The 18650-nt window shown below is 39.8% G+C and overlaps 1 protein-coding gene across 1 annotated transcript; it reads left to right on the top strand.

The window, feature by feature from the left end:
• Positions 1-1986: 1986 nt before the first annotated feature.
• taok1a (TAO kinase 1a) lies at positions 1987-16473 on the top strand. Its single transcript, XM_040131615.1, has 20 exons — positions 1987-2547; positions 5302-5551; positions 6524-6595; positions 6719-6820; positions 6929-6974; positions 7114-7210; positions 7318-7431; positions 7540-7631; positions 7833-7926; positions 8038-8119; positions 8236-8403; positions 8563-8763; positions 8888-9016; positions 9471-9707; positions 9809-9937; positions 10080-10283; positions 10450-10689; positions 11162-11374; positions 11552-11734; positions 12335-16473. Exons 2-20 carry the CDS (start codon positions 5420-5422, stop codon positions 12872-12874), a joined length of 3075 nt encoding a protein of 1024 aa, XP_039987549.1. The 5' UTR covers positions 1987-2547; positions 5302-5419; the 3' UTR covers positions 12875-16473.
• Positions 16474-18650: the final 2177 nt, after the last annotated feature.

Genomic DNA, 18650 nt, shown 5'->3' with positions numbered 1-18650 from the left:
TGTAATTGCTGAGAGATAATTATTGTCACATGAAACAAGACTTCTTCCTTTACTTCCATTTTATTTAATTGTCATCACTGATGTCATTATCATCATCATCATCATCCATTAAAAGTAAATTGTGCTTCTACATTTTACACTGAAATTAAGAGCCCACTCTTTGGTTTGCAGTTAAAGCCTTATATGGCCAGCCTCTTCTGTTTTCTGTTATGCAGTTTGCTCAGGGCTATTATGGGCTCAAAACAGACAAAATTACTGCTGTAACCCCTAGGATCTCCATTCTTCACAAGAAATCTCCAAGTTGTGCAACACACATGCAGCACTAGTCACATGTGGCATCGTCTGAAGAGGAAGCACTTAAACTGATCCAAATAGCCTCGAAAAGCAGGTAGAACTTTGCCATTTGTTTGTAACAGACAGGTTATTACACAGGCTGAGTTACCATGCATTTAGTGATGGCTCCTTGGAGGAGAGGATGCCCTCTTACTCCTGAGGGATGATTCTATAAGTATGCTATAAGTATCATTTTTGCAACCAGTCGCCCCAAGAACGCCACCTTTTATGCTGCAGATTATTAGAAACTTTTTTTTCAGTAAATAGAAACAATTTTATATTTAATTTCAATATTTCTCTAACTCGAGATCGATCATACGCTTTGGTTTGGGATGCTTGCAATGTTTCGGGTTTAAATCATCAGGAAAATTACAGAGGAAGGCTTTGAGATGAGTCCTCTGGCCCCTCAACAACAAAGCCTACTGTCAAGAATCACCAGGGGCGAGGCACATAACACTCTGTTCCAGTGGAGCTGCTGAGTAGTCACCGGTAAACGGAATACTTGTGTTTGTAAGGATAAATTCTGTGGCGTGGACCATGGAAGTATTATCCTGTGAATATGCATGTGTGTGTTTTAAAATTTTATAAACCACGGCATGATGAAAAACATTTCCTTGTGGCTTTTTTTTTTTTTTTTTTGCCAAGGTAGTGTTGATAAACTGATATTTCCTGCAAAGCTCATTAGCTGCCAGTGAATATACATTTCAGATATTTTCATAATCGTAAAGGCCTAAAATAGGAAATTATACACACAGTACTTACACACGCACAATTAGTACATTCAACAAACATTACAGCACTTTCCTTTATATCATTAATACTGGTTGAGCAGAAATGTTAAAGAGAGTTCTGTTGAAACTGCAAGTGAATGTATCCCCCGAGTTCTTCATATGTTTGCGGGCCTGGGATGGTGGCGTTGGTTCGTCAGTCAGTCGCATAGTGTGTTTCTCCAGTATTAGTGTCCACAATCTATTAACACTACACCTGGCCAGTCTGACATGAAATACGGCATGTGTACGGTTGGTCCCAGTTCCTAAAGAGTTTGGTAATCGCCCAAATTTTTTTTTTTTTTTTTGCCAAAATTAGGTCAAAAAATCTTCTTGGGCAACACGTGTATGAGCCAAAATGTTGGAGCATTGCTGAAAGAAGTGTAGCTACTGATATTTATGGTACAGAGAGAAGGAATTACTGTGTTTTTGATGAGGCCATAACCATTTCTCTGGTGCCACCATCAAGCGAAAAATTTCCACTTGTTTAAAAATAAATAGCCACTGGAATAACAATAAAATAAAGAATTTCATTGGCAGACAATCACGAAAGACAAAGACCACTTCCATGCTCTCCAGAGGAGGAAACTTTCCATTTTGGGCAATCTGTGAACTTTACTCTTATGCTACCTTCAACAGACTCACTACAGTAGTCCACTAAAATCCATTCTACTTTTCAGATAAGCATTTTTCACTGAAAGGTAATACAGTGTATTTTGGTACCATCTATTCCACGGTGTAGTCATTTAAGTCAAAAATGTACAGTAGCCTGAGATAAATACGAGGTGCCACCACACCACAACTGGCTGGAAAGAGTAGAGCATTTACTCCCCTATACATTATAGGCTTAGAGTGTTTTTTAATTTTGCTCCAGTGTCTCCGCCTCTGGACGTTGGGTCAGTGAGAGTTTACTGCAACAGGCAGGGCGGAACTGCTGTTCGCAGTATGTCGAGGGAAGACGGACAGTCAGGCAGCGCCACAGCATATCTAAATAGCTAAGTAGTTAACATGCCAGTGTGCTAGGTTTAACACCCCCCCCCTCCTCTCCACCCCATCCCCTCCGTTTTTGTAACTACATCGCGGATACCATCGCGGCTTGTTTATGGGTGTTTTGGAGGGGTTTGAACTTCCCTCACATTCTCCCCGACGTATTTTCACGAAGGGAGGCGGCGGTGGAGCGCTCGGCAGCCATCTTTGGACCTGCCTGGGAGTGGGATTCGACTATTCTGGCACCCCAGTTACTTCAAGGGTGGGGATTTTAACCTATGATAATTAACAAATCTGTATGTTAGAATCGACTGACAGTGTTGAGAACAACAAGGATTTAGTGTGCGAAATTGCTGCACCGGGGATGAAACGGGAAGAATACTTTTATAACCCCAAACTGTTTTGAATTAACGCTACTCGACATTATCTGAGGCGCTGAAACCTGGCCTGTCAGAAGAGGGTGAGTTTCAGCTAACTGGCTAAGCTAACTTAGCAAACATCACACAGGTTAGCCTGCTAATTTAGCATTTTCTGATAGATGGCTCTTAAAGTTGGTTTAATCCCAGACCACTCGGGCAGTTATTGAACTCCTCGGGTAGCAAACACGCCGTGAATGTTGCTTGGATTGTTTCAGCGTATGACACGTAACTTGGCTTAAGCTAACGTTAAGTTTGGTCTGTAGCTAGCCTTACAGTCAACGTTGCCCAGTCTGATTTGTTTGCACACGCTTGAGAGTGTTGTTGGGTCTTTACATATCAGTATTCGTTAGGGTTGACTTTCTTGTGTGACAACTGAAACAGCTGTTGGAAAGTGACAACTTTCAGCAAAATGCCACTAAGTGCTCTGTCTAATTCCACTTGTGTTTTTAACTCCAGTGGCGTTACCTAGCCACAGGTAACTCGGGAGAAAACGCAGAAGGTAAGGCTGGGCTACTACCACAGAAATGATAGTTGTGGGTTTTCTGTAAGGCACACGTTGGTCATGTAGTACTGGTTTTACATTTTTCAAACCAATAACACTACTGTATTTAAAAGTGTCTACCTGTCCTAACTCTGATTATGCCCAATTGCCACTTTATAAATATACAGTAATTTAGGCCTTTACATAAACATACATTGGATATAAGATTGTAGTGTTTGGTTTTTGTTCTTTGACATGGGCGGTAAAGATAAAGGACACACTGGTGGTTGTCACAGTGTGATTCTGTTTTTGTTTTTATTTTATTTTTTTTGTGCAATGATTTGGAGTGCCAAAAAGGAATGACTTAACCGGCCTAGATTACTGATAAATTTAAATTGCTTACGGATTTCTAAGACGTGATGGCAGTTGCATTTTGTAGAGATAAATCATCTGTATGATATGAAAGCTTTAAAAAAATGTCTTTCCCTGTTTCTAAAATTGGAGTGCATGTCTGAAAGCATGCCATTGTTGTTAAGTCAAGAAAGACAGATAATAACTACTCAAAATGCTCACCAGGGCCCAGTCTTACCTCCCTATAGCTGTGCGAACAGGAAATGCTGAGAAATGAAGCGAAATGAGGGCATACATAGGGAATTCCAGCCCTCTAGCTTTGTTGTCCTGTCCTGCTGCATTCTTGTGCTTGTGTGTGTGCTAGTTGGAACGCAAGCGTGTTTTATGAAGGTATCAGTTGTCATCACTCACTTTTGTACTCACGTGTCCACAGTTGAAAATGCCATCATGAGATATGACAACAAAGCTCATTCAAGAGCAACAACGTAGTAAAGAACAATGGCAATAAAGAGGCACAGTCCCACATGGTAATGAGGCTTTATTTCAGGGCTGTGGCTGAATCTGTGTGGAATAGTGAGTTGTTCAGTGCTGTTGTGAGACAAAAGATGTCTGCGTGAACTGGGGGCTGTTTCTCCCAGGCTGAGAAAGAAGTCTTGTGACTCTAGCGTCAGCTCTGCATCTGTTTGCAGCTGATCATCTGAGCTGCATGTACTCAGTAAACTCTCCTCAGTGATCTTTTAAAGTCTGCATCTGTAATACAGCAATAAAGCTGTATAACAAACTATTTAATAGGCAGCAAATGGTTAAAAGCTTAAGCCTGACAGTGGAGTTGTGGACCTAAGCTATATTTTGTTAATTTCCGTAATTTTAAAGGGTGAGTTCGCCTAAGATAAAATAAAAAAAAGAGAGACAAATGAAAAACCCCACATTTTCCCTCAAATACATAGTGGTATCTAGTCACAAAGATAGTTTTGGTCGGTTTTCTGTGGTGAACTTTTGAAATATATTTAATCCACAAACCTTACTTTGAATATTTTCAGTATTGTTTACATTCAGTTCACAATGACAGGTGTTTACAGTAAGCTTGATGAAATACCTAGGGCTATTATTTTGGGAAGAGCAAGCTGGTTTTTAAGTTTTTCAGGTGTAATTTTTTTTCAACACTGTGAGCACCACAAAGTATTTGTCTGCATTGTACTGAGATGCTGTGGCCGTGGATATCTTAATTGGGAATCGATTTTTGTTGTTGTTGTTGTTGTAGTTAGTGGGTTGTGTGTGAGTGAGTGAGTTTGATGAACGGACTCTTAATCACTTGTAGGAAGGTTACATGAAAATGGTTGGTATGTTTGAGAATGCGTGTTTACCAAGTACTTACAGGTTTAACAAGTAGCCCTATCACTGGAATGCTTTGTTTCAGTTCAGGCACATATTTCACAGTGAAGCAGTGTGTTGTTACCTTGGTTTCTTTGTTCGAGCTGGTTCTTTGTATCCTCATCACATCTGTCTGTCAACATACCGGTCACTAAAGGTGTGAGGGGAGGTTGTCAGGACACAGCCCACTGATTTCCTAACTCTAGTTGCTGTTACTATGGTAACGGGAGACTTATCTCTTGTTACCTCAGGATTTCCACCAGGCCATTCTCCACATTTGCACCTGACATCACGCTGCAGTTTGTGTTTTGTGTTGCCTTCTCTATCTCTGGTTAATAGACTCTGCTGTTGCTGATATGGACAGCCAAGGAGCTGTGATTTTTAGACAGAAGTTTCACTTACATTTTGTTTCACATTGTCTCTCACTGTAACATAATAACGTAGAGAATGTGTGTATCTTACCCCAAAACATCCAGGAACCATATTTTGAGCATATTGTACTCTTATTGCATTAATAATGAAGCACTTTAATTTATATTGGAATGCACATTTTTTTCATTGTACTCATTTTTGTTTCTCCTTGTACTTTTAGCTCTGAACACATATGAGACCACTGTCCTGCAGATGAGCTATCGGTGGGGGCTTTCAAGTCGCTGTCGCAGACCCAGATAGTTGCTGGCGGCAGCGGCATTGCCCCCCAACTCCCCATTATGCCCAACAGCAGTCGGGCGGGGAGCCTGAAGGACCCCGAAATTGCTGAACTCTTCTTCAAGGAGGACCCAGAAAAGCTCTTCACAGATCTGCGTGAGATCGGACATGGCAGCTTTGGGGCTGTGTATTTCGTGAGTATTTCACAATATAAGGCTATGTTCATTCTGACACCTGAACTGCGACAAAAAAATGCAGGTTCCTCATTCATTTCAATGAAGCCACTGTTCTTGCTCATAAGGACACATAGGGTTCTGGCAAAAAAATAAAAGGGCAGTGAGGGGAAATAAGTTATGCCTAGCTCAGTCAATCAAATATATTTAAGCGTACATTTCTTGTATACCACTGTGTTACATGAACGGCAAAAGTTAGTTGTTACCTCTTCATCATGGTTATAAAGGATAAAATTATAACCATGATAACCATGAATCTTTTTTCTCAGTATTGTGCAATTGGAGAGCACTGTTGTATGAATCACAAATGCCTTTTATATCCTATTAAACATTTCACAATGATTCTAGAAATACAGCTCTGTTTTAATCACACTGTCTCAGTGTGTCAGCCAACAACAGTCAACACTGACTTCCAGCAAATTATTGAGCAAGCAAACTTCACAGTAAAAATTGATTATTGTGATATTTTGTGATTCTGATGGTGTGTTTTTTGTCTCAGTATCCTTGATAATATGATATTTTGGTTGTGACTTGGTGTTTTTGTGAAACGAGTTAGCTAAAATGAGTTATATATATATGTTGTAATGTCAGTGTTAAACCTGAGCAGTTAGAAGCGTTCATTGCTTATGTCAGCTCACAGAGAACTGTATCACAAGTCCCAGTTTGTTGTTGTTATACAATGTAATGTTGCTCAAACAGCTACATTGAGTCTACATAGTCTGAATTCTAATTCGGATCCTGTAGTGTAGTCTCAAGTCATGATGGTTTGGGCAATGAGGTCATATACAGTTATTGTCGATTTAATAATGCAAAAACACACATGCAGACATTTAAGCTTCACATGCAAATAATACAGAGAAAATTAGTTATCATTGGCACAGTTATGAAGTGACCACAACAATCACACCAAAATGTAATGTGCTTATCATTCAGGCACGGGATGTGCGGACAAATGAGGTCGTGGCCATCAAGAAGATGTCCTATAATGGAAAGCAGTCCAGTGAGGTATGATAACTTTCACTAACCTATATCATGTTACCAGTTAACAGGCAATTGTAATTATCTTTACTCATTAATTAGTTATTTTTGTCTGTCGTTACAATGCTCTGCTCTTTACTACTTTCACAGAAATGGCAAGACATCATCAAGGAGGTGAAATTCCTGCAGAGGATACAACACCCAAACAGCATAGAGTACAAAGGATGTTACCTGCGAGAGCACACTGCCTGGGTAAGATTCAACATGAGTGTCAGTGATGATGACTACACTGTATTACCCACTGATTAATAAAGAGGGGGAAAAAAAGATTCATACAGAACACTCTTTATTTCATTACAGCTGGTTATGGAGTATTGTCTAGGCTCTGCTTCAGATTTGTTAGAAGGTGAGTAAAAAACCTTTGAACTCATTATCATGCATGAGGCTGCATGACTACAAGCAGAGAGGGAAGTCTCCTTTTTCAAGTTTACCCTTGTTACTTTTTTCTTGATTTACGTCACTGTTGGTGAATGTATCCCTTACAGTTCACAAAAAACCTCTGCAAGAAGTTGAAATAGCTGCAATTACCCATGGTGCTCTTCAAGGGTTGGCTTATCTGCACTCCCACAACATGATTCACCGGTGAGTGTCTCAAGTGTTAGGGAGCATGCTGCGCACCAAGTGCTTATGACCCCAGGCGTTCTTTCTTCTGTGTGGAGCTGTAATCATTTCTTCATATGTGTTTACAGCGATATCAAAGCAGGAAACATCTTGCTGACAGAGCCAGGGCAGGTAAAACTAGCAGATTTTGGTTCTGCCTCTATTGCCTGTCCTGCCAACTCCTTTGTTGGGACTCCATATTGGTAAGCTACAAAACATGTACATTAAAGGTGCCTCTCATAGCACTTCTGTAGATCTTTCATTAAATTTCCATTCACATATTTTTTTTGTGTGTGTGTTTGTTCTCTCAGGATGGCCCCAGAAGTCATTTTAGCTATGGACGAGGGTCAGTATGATGGAAAGGTGGACATTTGGTCTTTGGGAATAACCTGCATTGAATTAGGTACTGTCTAACATTTAGACCTCATTTGTTGTTGCATTGCTTACATCCACACATCTGTTTTTATACTTTTAAAATCTCGTAGCCAGCATTAATGTTGCTCATTTAATCAGTCAATGACTGAATAATGATGCTCTTTCTTCCTCTTATAATTTAATTTTTCTTCACGTCTGACTTTGGTGTAACTTGCTACTTGCTTTGTAGCTGAGAGGAAGCCTCCACTGTTCAACATGAACGCAATGAGTGCCTTATACCATATAGCACAGAATGAGAGCCCCACACTGCAGTCTAGTGAATGGTGAGTTTAGAATTACATTTTTAAGAGCATGTGTAATGTTTCTTAAACAAAATGAATCCACAAAATAACAAAAATTGCATCCTTTTTCCACATTTCATCTCTCAACTTTAGGACGGATTATTTCCGAAACTTTGTAGATTCTTGCCTTCAGAAATTTCCCCAGGATAGACCAAACTCTGAAGAGCTCTTAAAGGTACAAATCAAAAAACGGCTATGACAGACTTATGTAACGCTTTATGGTAAATCCTTATAGCCACATTAGAATTTAGGATTTTAATGCAACAGGTGTTTTCTTTGTCCTTCCTACAGCATGCATTTGTCCAGCGTGAACGACCAGAATCAGTTCTAATAGACCTGATAAATCGGACTAAGGATGCAGTGCGGGAGCTGGACAATCTGCAGTATCGTAAAATGAAGAAGATCTTGTTTCAGGAAGCTCACAATGGCCCCACAACTGAGGCACAAGATGAAGAGGAGGTCTGTCGTATGACTGTTTTAGCTGCTGCTAACCTGCTTGTCTCTCTCTGTCATTCATCTCCAGTTTAGGGAGGCTGTATTTATAGTATTGTGTCAACTGATGTGGTTAGAGAGCCTTTTTATAACCCTGTTACTGTCCGCTGTGTGTGTTATTTTTAGGAGCCAGAACACAATGTGGGTAGGACAGGTACAGTGAACAGCGTTGGGAGCAACCAATCCATCCCCAGTATGTCAATCAGTGCCAGTTCCCAGAGCAGCTCTGTCAACAGTCTAACAGATGCAGGCGATGACAAGAGTGAGGTGGACATGGAGGGAGACCACACAGTGATGTCCAACAGCTCTGTCATACACCTCAAACCAGTAAGAAGTTCAGGTTCTAGTCTGTTCTGAAGCCGTGGTTTATATAAGTGTTTCAAATTGGTTACAGTAATTGTTATGTGTTGTTAATGTGTTGTTCCTCTTTGCATTTTTGTCTCCCCTTCAGGATGAAGAGACATATAATCAAGAGTCAGAACCTCACACCCGGCCAACTGAGCAACAGTCACCACCTGCACACACTCCACGGCCAAAACGAAACCGCGAACACTTTGCCACTATACGCACAGCCTCAGTGGTAACAACACAGTTATTGTACTTGCAGGTTAAATGAGATGATGGCTAAAATAACTGCTGGTATACCTGCTGGAATTTTGAACATCAATGGCTTGTTAAAAGACAAAAATCTTCTGACATATTGCCTTGGTGATCATTGAATACTTTTGCTTTAAGGCTAGAAAGTAGTAATTTTGTATGTGATCAAAAGCAGTGCCATGATCCAGCTTGAAAAATGTATGCACTTGGATATACTTTAAAAATAATTGTCTATTTTTCTCTCATTTCCTTAAATACCTCACTTTTATATGATACATATGGTTGCCTCATATAATATATATGAGAGAGAGATATAGATATATAGATAGATATATAATTTTTAAAAATGTTTTTATTTATTTATTTATCCCCCCCAAAAAAATCTTGTTAATTCCAGTCGACGACAATATAAAGAATCTGTGTCTTGTGTTTGCCAGCTGACTCGCCAGATTAAGGAGCACGAGCAGGATTCTGAGTTAAGGGAGCAGATTTTGGGCTACAAGCGCATGAGACGGCAGCACCAGAAACAGCTGATGGCTCTGGAAAACAAGCTGAAGGCTGAGATGGATGAGCACAGACTCCGTCTGGACAAGGAGCTGGAGAACCAGAGGAATAGCTTTGCCCAGGAGATGGAGAAACTGATCAAAAAGCACCAGGCGTCAATGGAGAAAGATGTATTCTTTCATCTCATTTATTTGTTCCTTACGATTTTCCATTTTCCATGGGTAATATTTGGCAAAGATCAAACTGATTATGATCTCCATTTCCCCATCAGGCAAAAACCGTTAGCAATGATGAAAAGAAGTTCCAACAGCATATCCAGAGTCAGCAGAAGAAAGAGCTCAACAGCTTCCTAGAATCCCAAAAACGGGAGTACAAACTTCGCAAGGAGCAACTGAAAGAGGTAGGGAGATCCATTTGCACTCTTGCTCCATACATTTTCCTCCATAAGTAAGCCTTTCAGCTTACTTACTGTAAATAAACAGACATCAATCAGAACTATGAAGTCAGTTTGACCGGTGACCTGTAATCTTTCTACCCTTTAGGAGCTGAATGAAAACCAGTCAACGCCCAAGAAAGAAAAGCAGGAGTGGTTGTCCAAGCAGAAAGAAAACTTCCAACACTTCCAAGCAGAGGAGGAGGCCAATTTACAGCGCAGACAGAGGCAGTACCTTGAGCTGGAGTGCCGCAGGTTCAAACGAAGGATCTTGATTGCTCGCCACAATATTGAACAGGACTTAGTGCGAGAGGTCAGTACTGTCCTACATTGTAGTGCTGGGTTTCAGATGTTACAAATATTGATTAATTACTTAAAAAACTAAAATTGGTCTCTTAAGATTTTTTTTCCCAGAGTTATCTTTCTTGTGTGATAATCTCATCTCTTTTTTGTTTGTCCTCGCATGTGCAAATAATTAGGAGCTAAACAAGCGTCAGACCCAGAAGGATTTGGAACATGCCATGCTTCTCCGGCACCACGAGTCCATGCAAGAGCTGGAGTTCCGCCAGCTCAACACCATCCAAAAGATGAGGGCTGAGCTGATCCGCCTGCAGCACCAGACGGAGCTCACCAATCAGCAGGAGTACAACAAGAGGAGGGAGAGGGAACTTCGTCGCAAACATGTTATGGAGGTTCGCCAGCAACCCAAGAGTCTCAAGGTTAGAATAAGCTTGTGAGCATGCATGTACATTGAATATTCAGTAGACAAGCTCATTTGAATTCTAATGATGATAATTAAATGCTGCTCTAGGTACCTGCAGCATCTGTATAATAAGCAATTCACCACTTGTCATGCGGACCTATTTTTCATCTTGTATAAGCCAAGATGTGGTGAAGGGCTGATCCATTATATTCAGAGCACAAAAAGTGCATCAGGGTTATGAATGTACGGCTTTTACCTCCCGTTTAGTTAGGCATACTGTTTTCAAAAAATTTGAAAATAGAAGCTGACCCATGTTTCTTATTGATGTAATACCTGCTTTCCCAGTTCTACTTGCCCGAACTGAGCCTAAAAATATTGTGATTTTACAGGCCCTAACATAGATAATAAGGGTCTGTATTTGTGTGCTTCAATATTTGCTTTTAAATATCAAGAAATACATAATTTAATTACTTTTCTCTAAAACATAGTCCAAAGAGCTACAGATCAAGAAGCAGTTCCAGGACACCTGTAAGATCCAGACCAGGCAGTACAAAGCACTGAGGAATCATCTGCTGGAGACCACACCAAAGTCAGAACACAAGGCTGTCCTTAAACGGCTAAAGCAGGAGCAGCACCGCAAGCTCGCCATCTTGGCAGAGCAGTATGACCACTCGATCAATGAGATGCTTTCCACTCAGGCGGTGAGTCTGGCAATGGCAGGGATGTAGAATCCTAAAATTGTGAGGGAAGACTGGGGCCGTGAATGCACCACCCATATTACATTTTGCTACCTTTTTTGAGGATTCGTCCGAGTCACTAATTGATGTGTATGTATTCTTCTCCTTGCACCCTGATCTTGACCGTATCTCTGTCCTTAGCTCCGTCTGGATGAGACTCAGGAGGCTCAGTGCCAAGCCCTACGAATGCAGCTACAGGAGGAGCTCGAGCTTCTCAATGCCTACCAGAGCAAGATCAAGATGCAGACAGATGCCCAGCATGAACGCGAGAAGAAGGAACTAGAGCAGAGGGTGTCACTCCGGAGGGCCCTGCTGGAACAGAAGGTTGCCTTTTATAAATTATTCTTGTGTGGAGATTTACACTGGTCTGACTCCAGGATTATTGGCAAGATTAGAGCTAGAAAGTTAGAAAGTACTTCCAGTTTAAAAAAAACCCCAGCACACTCACACAGGTTCGCAGTTATTCTGGTTTATTAAACCTGCTTGAGTTGAAGGTGGGCGAAGCTATCCTGGGAGGTCAGTGGACCCCATGTACTCATAAATGATATAGGTGTAATTTGTCCGGAAGGTACAGGTGCAACAAAATTAACAGGAGAGTTAGGTGAATGTCGATCAAACACAGTCTGTAAACCTCCACTCAGTCCTGGAGAGGTCTAATTAAGTAAAATAAGTGAGAACACCTGTGGATGTGTACCGTGGTTGTGTTGGGCCTTTTAATAGAAACTGAATGATAGGCCCTTTTCTCAGTAGGAAAAGCACAGGTGTTACTAATCATCCGTCCAGCGAGAGTGCTACATATGCACCGTCGCTGGACGGATGCCGGTAGAATACAGAGCAGTTAGGTGTACCTGCCTACTGTGAAACACATACGTTATATGAACATTGTTATTTACTAATTTTTTTTTTTTTTTTTTTTTTCCGTAGATTGAGGAGGAGATGTTGTCCTTGCAGAATGAACGCCTGGAACGAATCCGAAGCTTGCTGGAACGTCAAGCCCGAGAAGTTGAGGCTTTTGACTCAGAGAGTATGCGCCTGGGCTTCAGCAACATGGTGCTGTCAAATATCTCACCAGAGGCCCTTAGCAATAGCTTTCCCGGGGCCTCAGGGAGTTGGAGTCACCATCAGCACCACCACCCATGTGGGAGCTCTAGAGGGCCACACTGGGGCAGTGGCAGTTCAGGCGCAGGGTCGAGCCACCAAAGCAGCCATCACCACTATCACTCCAGTCCAGGAGGGGCATCTATGCAGCAGGGCTGGGGGCAGGGCATGCAGGGACGTGGGGGTCCACCACCGTGGGGCCACCCATCAGCAGGAGTCCTGGTCTCCCGCAGCAGTGGAGGTGTACAGAACAGCCCCCAAGTAATGGGGAGGACACCCTCAGGGGGGCGCAGTGAGCAGGGCATGAGCAGGAGTACCAGTGTCACCTCTCAAATATCTAACGGGTCACACCTCTCCTACACATAGGTCCCCTGTCAGCCGTGGAGTCAGAGTTTGAGCGTGGAGATGTAGAATCCAACAAACACAGCAGGACAGAGTATTGGCCGAGCTCTGGTGCTCTGTCTCTCTCTGTGACACTTCCCCTCCGTTTCTCCCGTGTACAGATGTGGATGTGTGATTAAATAAATGTTGCTCAGGTCAAAAGGGCTGGAAAAGGCACAGCCCGTCCTCACGGCAGTTTATCGGCACACATACAGATCCTTAAATTTATGTTACATAAGCAATTTGAGTGTCAACACATAATATTCCCATTTGTTTTTATTTACAGTTGTCTCCTATGGAATGTTTAGACTATGTTTTGTGCTATTTACAGCCATTGTTCTCATTTTGCACATGACACACTGTTAAAAAGCCTTTGACATGTGTTGACTATGTCCTTAGAAATGTTCTATCAAACAATCACAGTTTTATTCAGGACCCCCTTCCTTAACTCACTCAATTAATATTCATTTATACACTGGCTGGTTCTCTGGTGGTGGTTAAAAATGCAGCAGACCAACTAAAGATTTTTTTTGCTACGCTGTTGTGATACCAGCCTGCTGTAATGGTCATTGTGATAAATTAGATGCCTCCTTTCATTCAGTAGTTTTATTTCATCCGATTTCCTGGTCATCAGCCAAAATGAGACTTTACAAATTCAGAGCCAGATAAAATAATCTTAACTTTCAGGCTTATGCTACACTATTACAGTGCCTTTTTACCTTTCATTATAGAAATCATTCTCAGATGTTTTATTGTTTTAATACTTTAAAATCCCTCAACCATTTCTAATTAGTGCCAGTGTATGTTTTGTTCAGTCTATTTTAACAGCTGTGATCTTAGTTCCAGAGGTCCCAAATACTTTTCTCAGATTATTATATTCACTCTGTAAGCAGTAAAGTTGGTTTTAAGTCTTATAAATTTTGAGATATAGAAAATCATTTGTGCATATCAGTAACTATAGTTTTAAGTCTTTAGAGTGGTGGTACTATAGGGGTGTACTTGGAAACCCCTGCATTACAGAGAATGTTGCTGTACATGTTGAGAGGAGGAATTGTGAGGGGGAAAAAAGGACACTCATTTGCCTTCAAAACAATCCTATTATTGATCTGTTGATTTTTATTAGTGCCTTTTAAAACTGCTGCCTTTTTCAAAGCACTTTATACAGCGCAATATGTGTAACATTAATATCTGAGTTCTTTTTGCAAACCACCTGGTGGATGAGGGTTTTATTGGTACGTATGTTGTTAAGTTGAGGAGTCGAGCTAACCTGTGCTGTGATTTTTAGGAGCAATTTCCCAAATATGGACAAGGCCTAGTGTATGGCAACATACAGTATGTAAGTGAAAGCATTTCCCCCCTTTCTGTGGCTTTTACTGTGTTTTGAATGTGTTTTTGACAGTAGCTGTTGTTGGTTATCTCTTCTGTGTGTTTATGCTGAATTTTGAATGAACACAGGATGTGAAGATGTTGCAGACCTTTTAGATATGTTTTGGCTACAGTTTCCATAAAACAAACTGAGCTGAGTTAACTGAAGATAGTCCATCATGTGCAGGCAGGTAGCGTAAGGAAATTGTCATGACCATGACAGCAGGCTTGGCACTACTAAAAAAACAAAAAAAACAAAAACAAAAACCTACAACACTGTTAGAAAAATGTTGGGGCCCAGTTAAGTAACACTAAAAATTTAAATGGTGCTAAATTATAAAATTTACACCATCTCAGCAGAACCCAGGAACAAGGGTGGCAGAATCAAGCACACGCTCGCATGATGACATAGCATATACATGTAAATGTAGAAATTGAGTCAATGTTCATGCTGGAAAAACAGCCAAATACAAAATAAATGTGGCAAAAAGCACTTAGGTATTCCCCTGCTAGCTCTAGCAGTTCCTATCTGATTAATATGTCTGCTTGCTGCCTTCTCTCTGGTTGATGAAATATCACTGGAGAAGTCAGTGCCCTTTTAACCTTTTAACAACCTCTCTGTTCAACTGAGATTTGCCATTTACATACAGAGCATTTAAAAACACTCTGTTGAAAAGGCCTTTAAGGATAATTACCCATTGATAAAAAGGATATATGGTCCCCTGAATCACAAAGCTGGAATGAAATGTTCATATGTGTATATTTTATTAAAGAAAACATTTAAAAACTAAACTCACATTTTAAGTAAATAATTTCTAAAACTAACTTTATTTAACTGAAAGAACACATTGATATTAGCAAACCTTTCACACTCAAAGTGGTGTTGAGTTGTCTGATCAAAGCTCATTGGAAGACATTCTTGGTTTTGTGTAAAGAAACAAAATGCCTCATATGCACGTATTTGCTGTCATCTCCCTTAAATGCCACTTATCCAGTCAGCCTGGCCATCGCTGAGCATTATCACCGCAGAGCTTGTTCTCCCCGACTCTGCGGTCAAGTTTTGACCATTTGTCCCAATTCCACTGATTCAGAGCCAACTTTTCAGATACTGGCTCTTTCCGAATGTCGTCATGTGATATTTTCTTATCACATTTAAGGACACACAAATGCTGGGGTCTTTTTCTTAAATAGGTGGGATTTCAGTTTTCCATGTGTATATATCCTACCTACAAAGTATGCATTATATCAAGTTATATGTGGTTTGGTCCCAAAAGTTTTTTTTATTTTATTTTTGTTTTAAAAATTTTTTTTAATGCAAAGTGACTAGTTCCAGCTACTGTAACACAACAGGTTACATTCATCAATTCTTTTCTGCTTTATTGATATTTGATAAAGGGGAATGTATTTATCACTATTGAAATCATACCTTAAGTCGAAAGCCAAGGCCAAGAGTTTGAATGTTAGGCCAATCAAACCTCACATACATGCCAACCTTAAGTTTGTATGCACAATTTTTGTTCACTTTTATGTCAGTGTTGTGTGTGAAGGAGTCTGGATATTCTTGTCAATCATTGTCAGTCATAAGACCTCTCCACCAACCTGGATTTTATTTGTTATTTTAATTTTTTTTTTTTTTTTTTTTACTTAAAACTTTGATGTCAAATTTTGTCCTACTGACTGAAAGCATATGGGATAACGAATGAACAGAATGGACAGAACAGAAAATGGCGATCCTTTCTATGGTCAAACACTGTGCCATACCTGAGTTGCCAAGCCCAGATACCACTGCATTGTTTCATCTCCATTTTACCTATCGTTGGGCTGGTGGCATGATATGTATGAAACATAGAAACAAACTGGTTTTGGTATAGTGCCTATGGTAAAAAGGCTTGAGAAGATGACATGGTGACAGGCAATTTTTGAAACGAGATTGCATTTCTTTGAAGATGTCAGTATTCCTCTTTGGCACATTACCACTACAACTCATAACCTGTATTAAAATGTATAGATGGTGGAACTCGTTATTGAATGTCAGAGAGATTATGAAGATACTACATAAGAGATGGTAAAGTACTAAAAGTGGATTTAAATTCTGTAAAAAGATTCACAAAACAGAATAAGAATAGGATCAAATTTACTATTTTGTTTGTATAGTTACCATTGTGTTGGCAGAGGGATATTGAACAGAAATCAGATGTAATAAAGTAATTTTAGTATAACTCGCCTTGTGTGTGTGTGTTTTTTGGACCTAACGTGCAACATTAGGTTACCACTGTGCCATGCACAATATAGTGTTAATGCTACTTCCGTGGAATTGCAGCAAGGGCGTGACGGGACCTCTGACGGTCCGCGGACCACAGCTTGGGAACCAATCAAACAATGGTATAAGTGGTCCCAGAAGCGGAAATAATGTAACGCGATATGTGACGAACATTGTAAAGGAAAGGGAATGTTTACCATTAGTTAGCGTGGAAAAGTAATGCCGTCAAAAGAGTCTTTGGCCTGAGTAAGTAAATAGTCTTAAAAACAAGAATTTGTATTTGTTTAACGTATATAGTGTATTTTACCTTTGTATTGGGCCCGTTAACAATAGGGATATTTAACAAGTGTTAGCTTTAAAATTTAAGTTGCATCAGTTCAGTTCCTCTCTTTCAACCTTATCGTTTTAACGTTTGAAATCTTTGCAGTAGTGATGCAATAATTACATTTAAATGTAATCATTAATGTTACAGAAAAAAATGTATGGATTATCTTGACTGACTACACAAACGAGGCTTTAAATCAACTATATGTTAGCTAGCTGGCTGGCTAGCGCAGCTGCTTGTAGCTCGGCTTTAACTAGCAAGCTAAGTTAGCCATTGTTATTATTGCTTTAACACTTAATGTTTTCCCTGCATCGAGGACATTGACAAACAACAGTTTATGCATTACTGCAAGGATACACTAACTTAAACAACATCGGTGATATCAGGCTAGCCGTGTGTTGTAGGATGAATAGCAGTCGTTAATTAACGTTAGCTAAAATGTTTACACTGATTTGCTAACTTTACTTTTAAAGCAAAATAAAAACACAAAAGCTCAAGGTTGGCCAGGTAACGTTTCTCAAACATTAGGTTTAAATTTACAAGCCAGCCAATTTATAAAATAGCTATTGGAATGTATGGATTTATAATATACATACTACGACACAATGCATGCTCGTTTGAGTTTAGCTACATTATTAAGCTACACCCCATAATCTTATAGTTTAATACAACACAGTATGTTCTGAGGCATGTTAGATATCAAAACACCTCCCATAGCAGTATTTTGTATGATGTGCTGTAGATGGCATATACAAAAAAAACATAGGGTAGATTAGCATAAACGGATTACAGTATAAGAATCATGAGTTCAAATATGTATTGTACAGCTGAGTAACGTAAAAAAAAAACAACCCAATAATATTATGTTGACTTTCCATGTGTACAATGTATACAAAATTTTATAATATTTTCTTTTTAATGTATATGTATCTGTAAAAAGTTGTCCAATGCATGGGGCGTAGGAAATCATGCAAAGGAAAGCAGTGACGTTCACAACTGTCAGCACTAAGTTTATTTAAAGCAGCAACATTTTGGTCATAGACCCAGGTATTAACTGAACAGGAAAAAAAAAAACATGATCTTTAAAGTTTCCCAAACTGTACGGCAACATCACTGGCAGTAGACACCCTACGTCAGAGTTAAAAAATACCACAAAAAAGTCAGAGGATAGGTGAATTTTTTTTTTTATTGTCGCAGTATACAAATCCAGAAGGCATCACTTATTTTCTACTGTATGCCTGTTGTCCTCTCAGAGCTCCAGGATGTTGTGTGAAGTCCTGCTGTCATCGCTATGGTTCCTGTTTGTTATCTTCTGGGTCGAGACCATAAGTATGTGGCTGTTTCTGTCCATGTTCTACCAGGACCGGGAGTTTCACCACTGGGGAATTGGGTAAAAGATGTGTTTCTGTGGTTAACTTTTTTTTCTTTTTCTTTTTTTTTTTTTTTTTTAATGTGCATCACATATTCATAATAGTTTGTTCATCATCAGACAAAAAAGCAAAAAATACTCAATCTGTACTAAATTGACATAAATAGTAATTCCCACACTTACTTATACCTTTAGCTTACTTTTAATATTCTGAAATTATTTCTAGTGTTTCTACAGCCTTATTCTATTCTAGTTTTGTGATTACATTGTGTACATTTCTCCTCCATTTAAAATCACTTTTTTGATGTCACTTAAGCAATTTAATTACTTCATTCATGGTCCTGACGATGTTTCTTTTTAATTTACAACCCCGCCTCTTTCACATGAACGCGCTTGTAGCTAGATTGGAAAACCCAGAGATGCAGAGTTGTTTCCCCGCAAA

The sequence above is a fragment of the Xiphias gladius genome, chromosome 7 (genome assembly GCF_016859285.1).
Source record: "Xiphias gladius isolate SHS-SW01 ecotype Sanya breed wild chromosome 7, ASM1685928v1, whole genome shotgun sequence".
Classification (NCBI taxonomy): Eukaryota; Metazoa; Chordata; class Actinopteri; order Istiophoriformes; family Xiphiidae; genus Xiphias; species Xiphias gladius.
Note: the sequence above shows the minus strand (reverse complement) of the source record. Positions and strands in the feature narration are given on the sequence as shown.

Bases quoted from the DNA above. Each gene is read 5' to 3' on its own strand.
- taok1a (XM_040131615.1), top strand. From the start codon at position 5,420: ATGCCCAACAGCAGTCGGGCGGGGAGCCTGAAGGACCCCGAAATTGCT. The intron at 9,017-9,470 runs GTAACAACACAG...TGTGTTTGCCAG, and splicing joins CTATACGCACAGCCTCAGTG to CTGACTCGCCAGATTAAGGA. The intron at 10,284-10,449 runs GTCAGTACTGTC...GCAAATAATTAG, and splicing joins AACAGGACTTAGTGCGAGAG to GAGCTAAACAAGCGTCAGAC.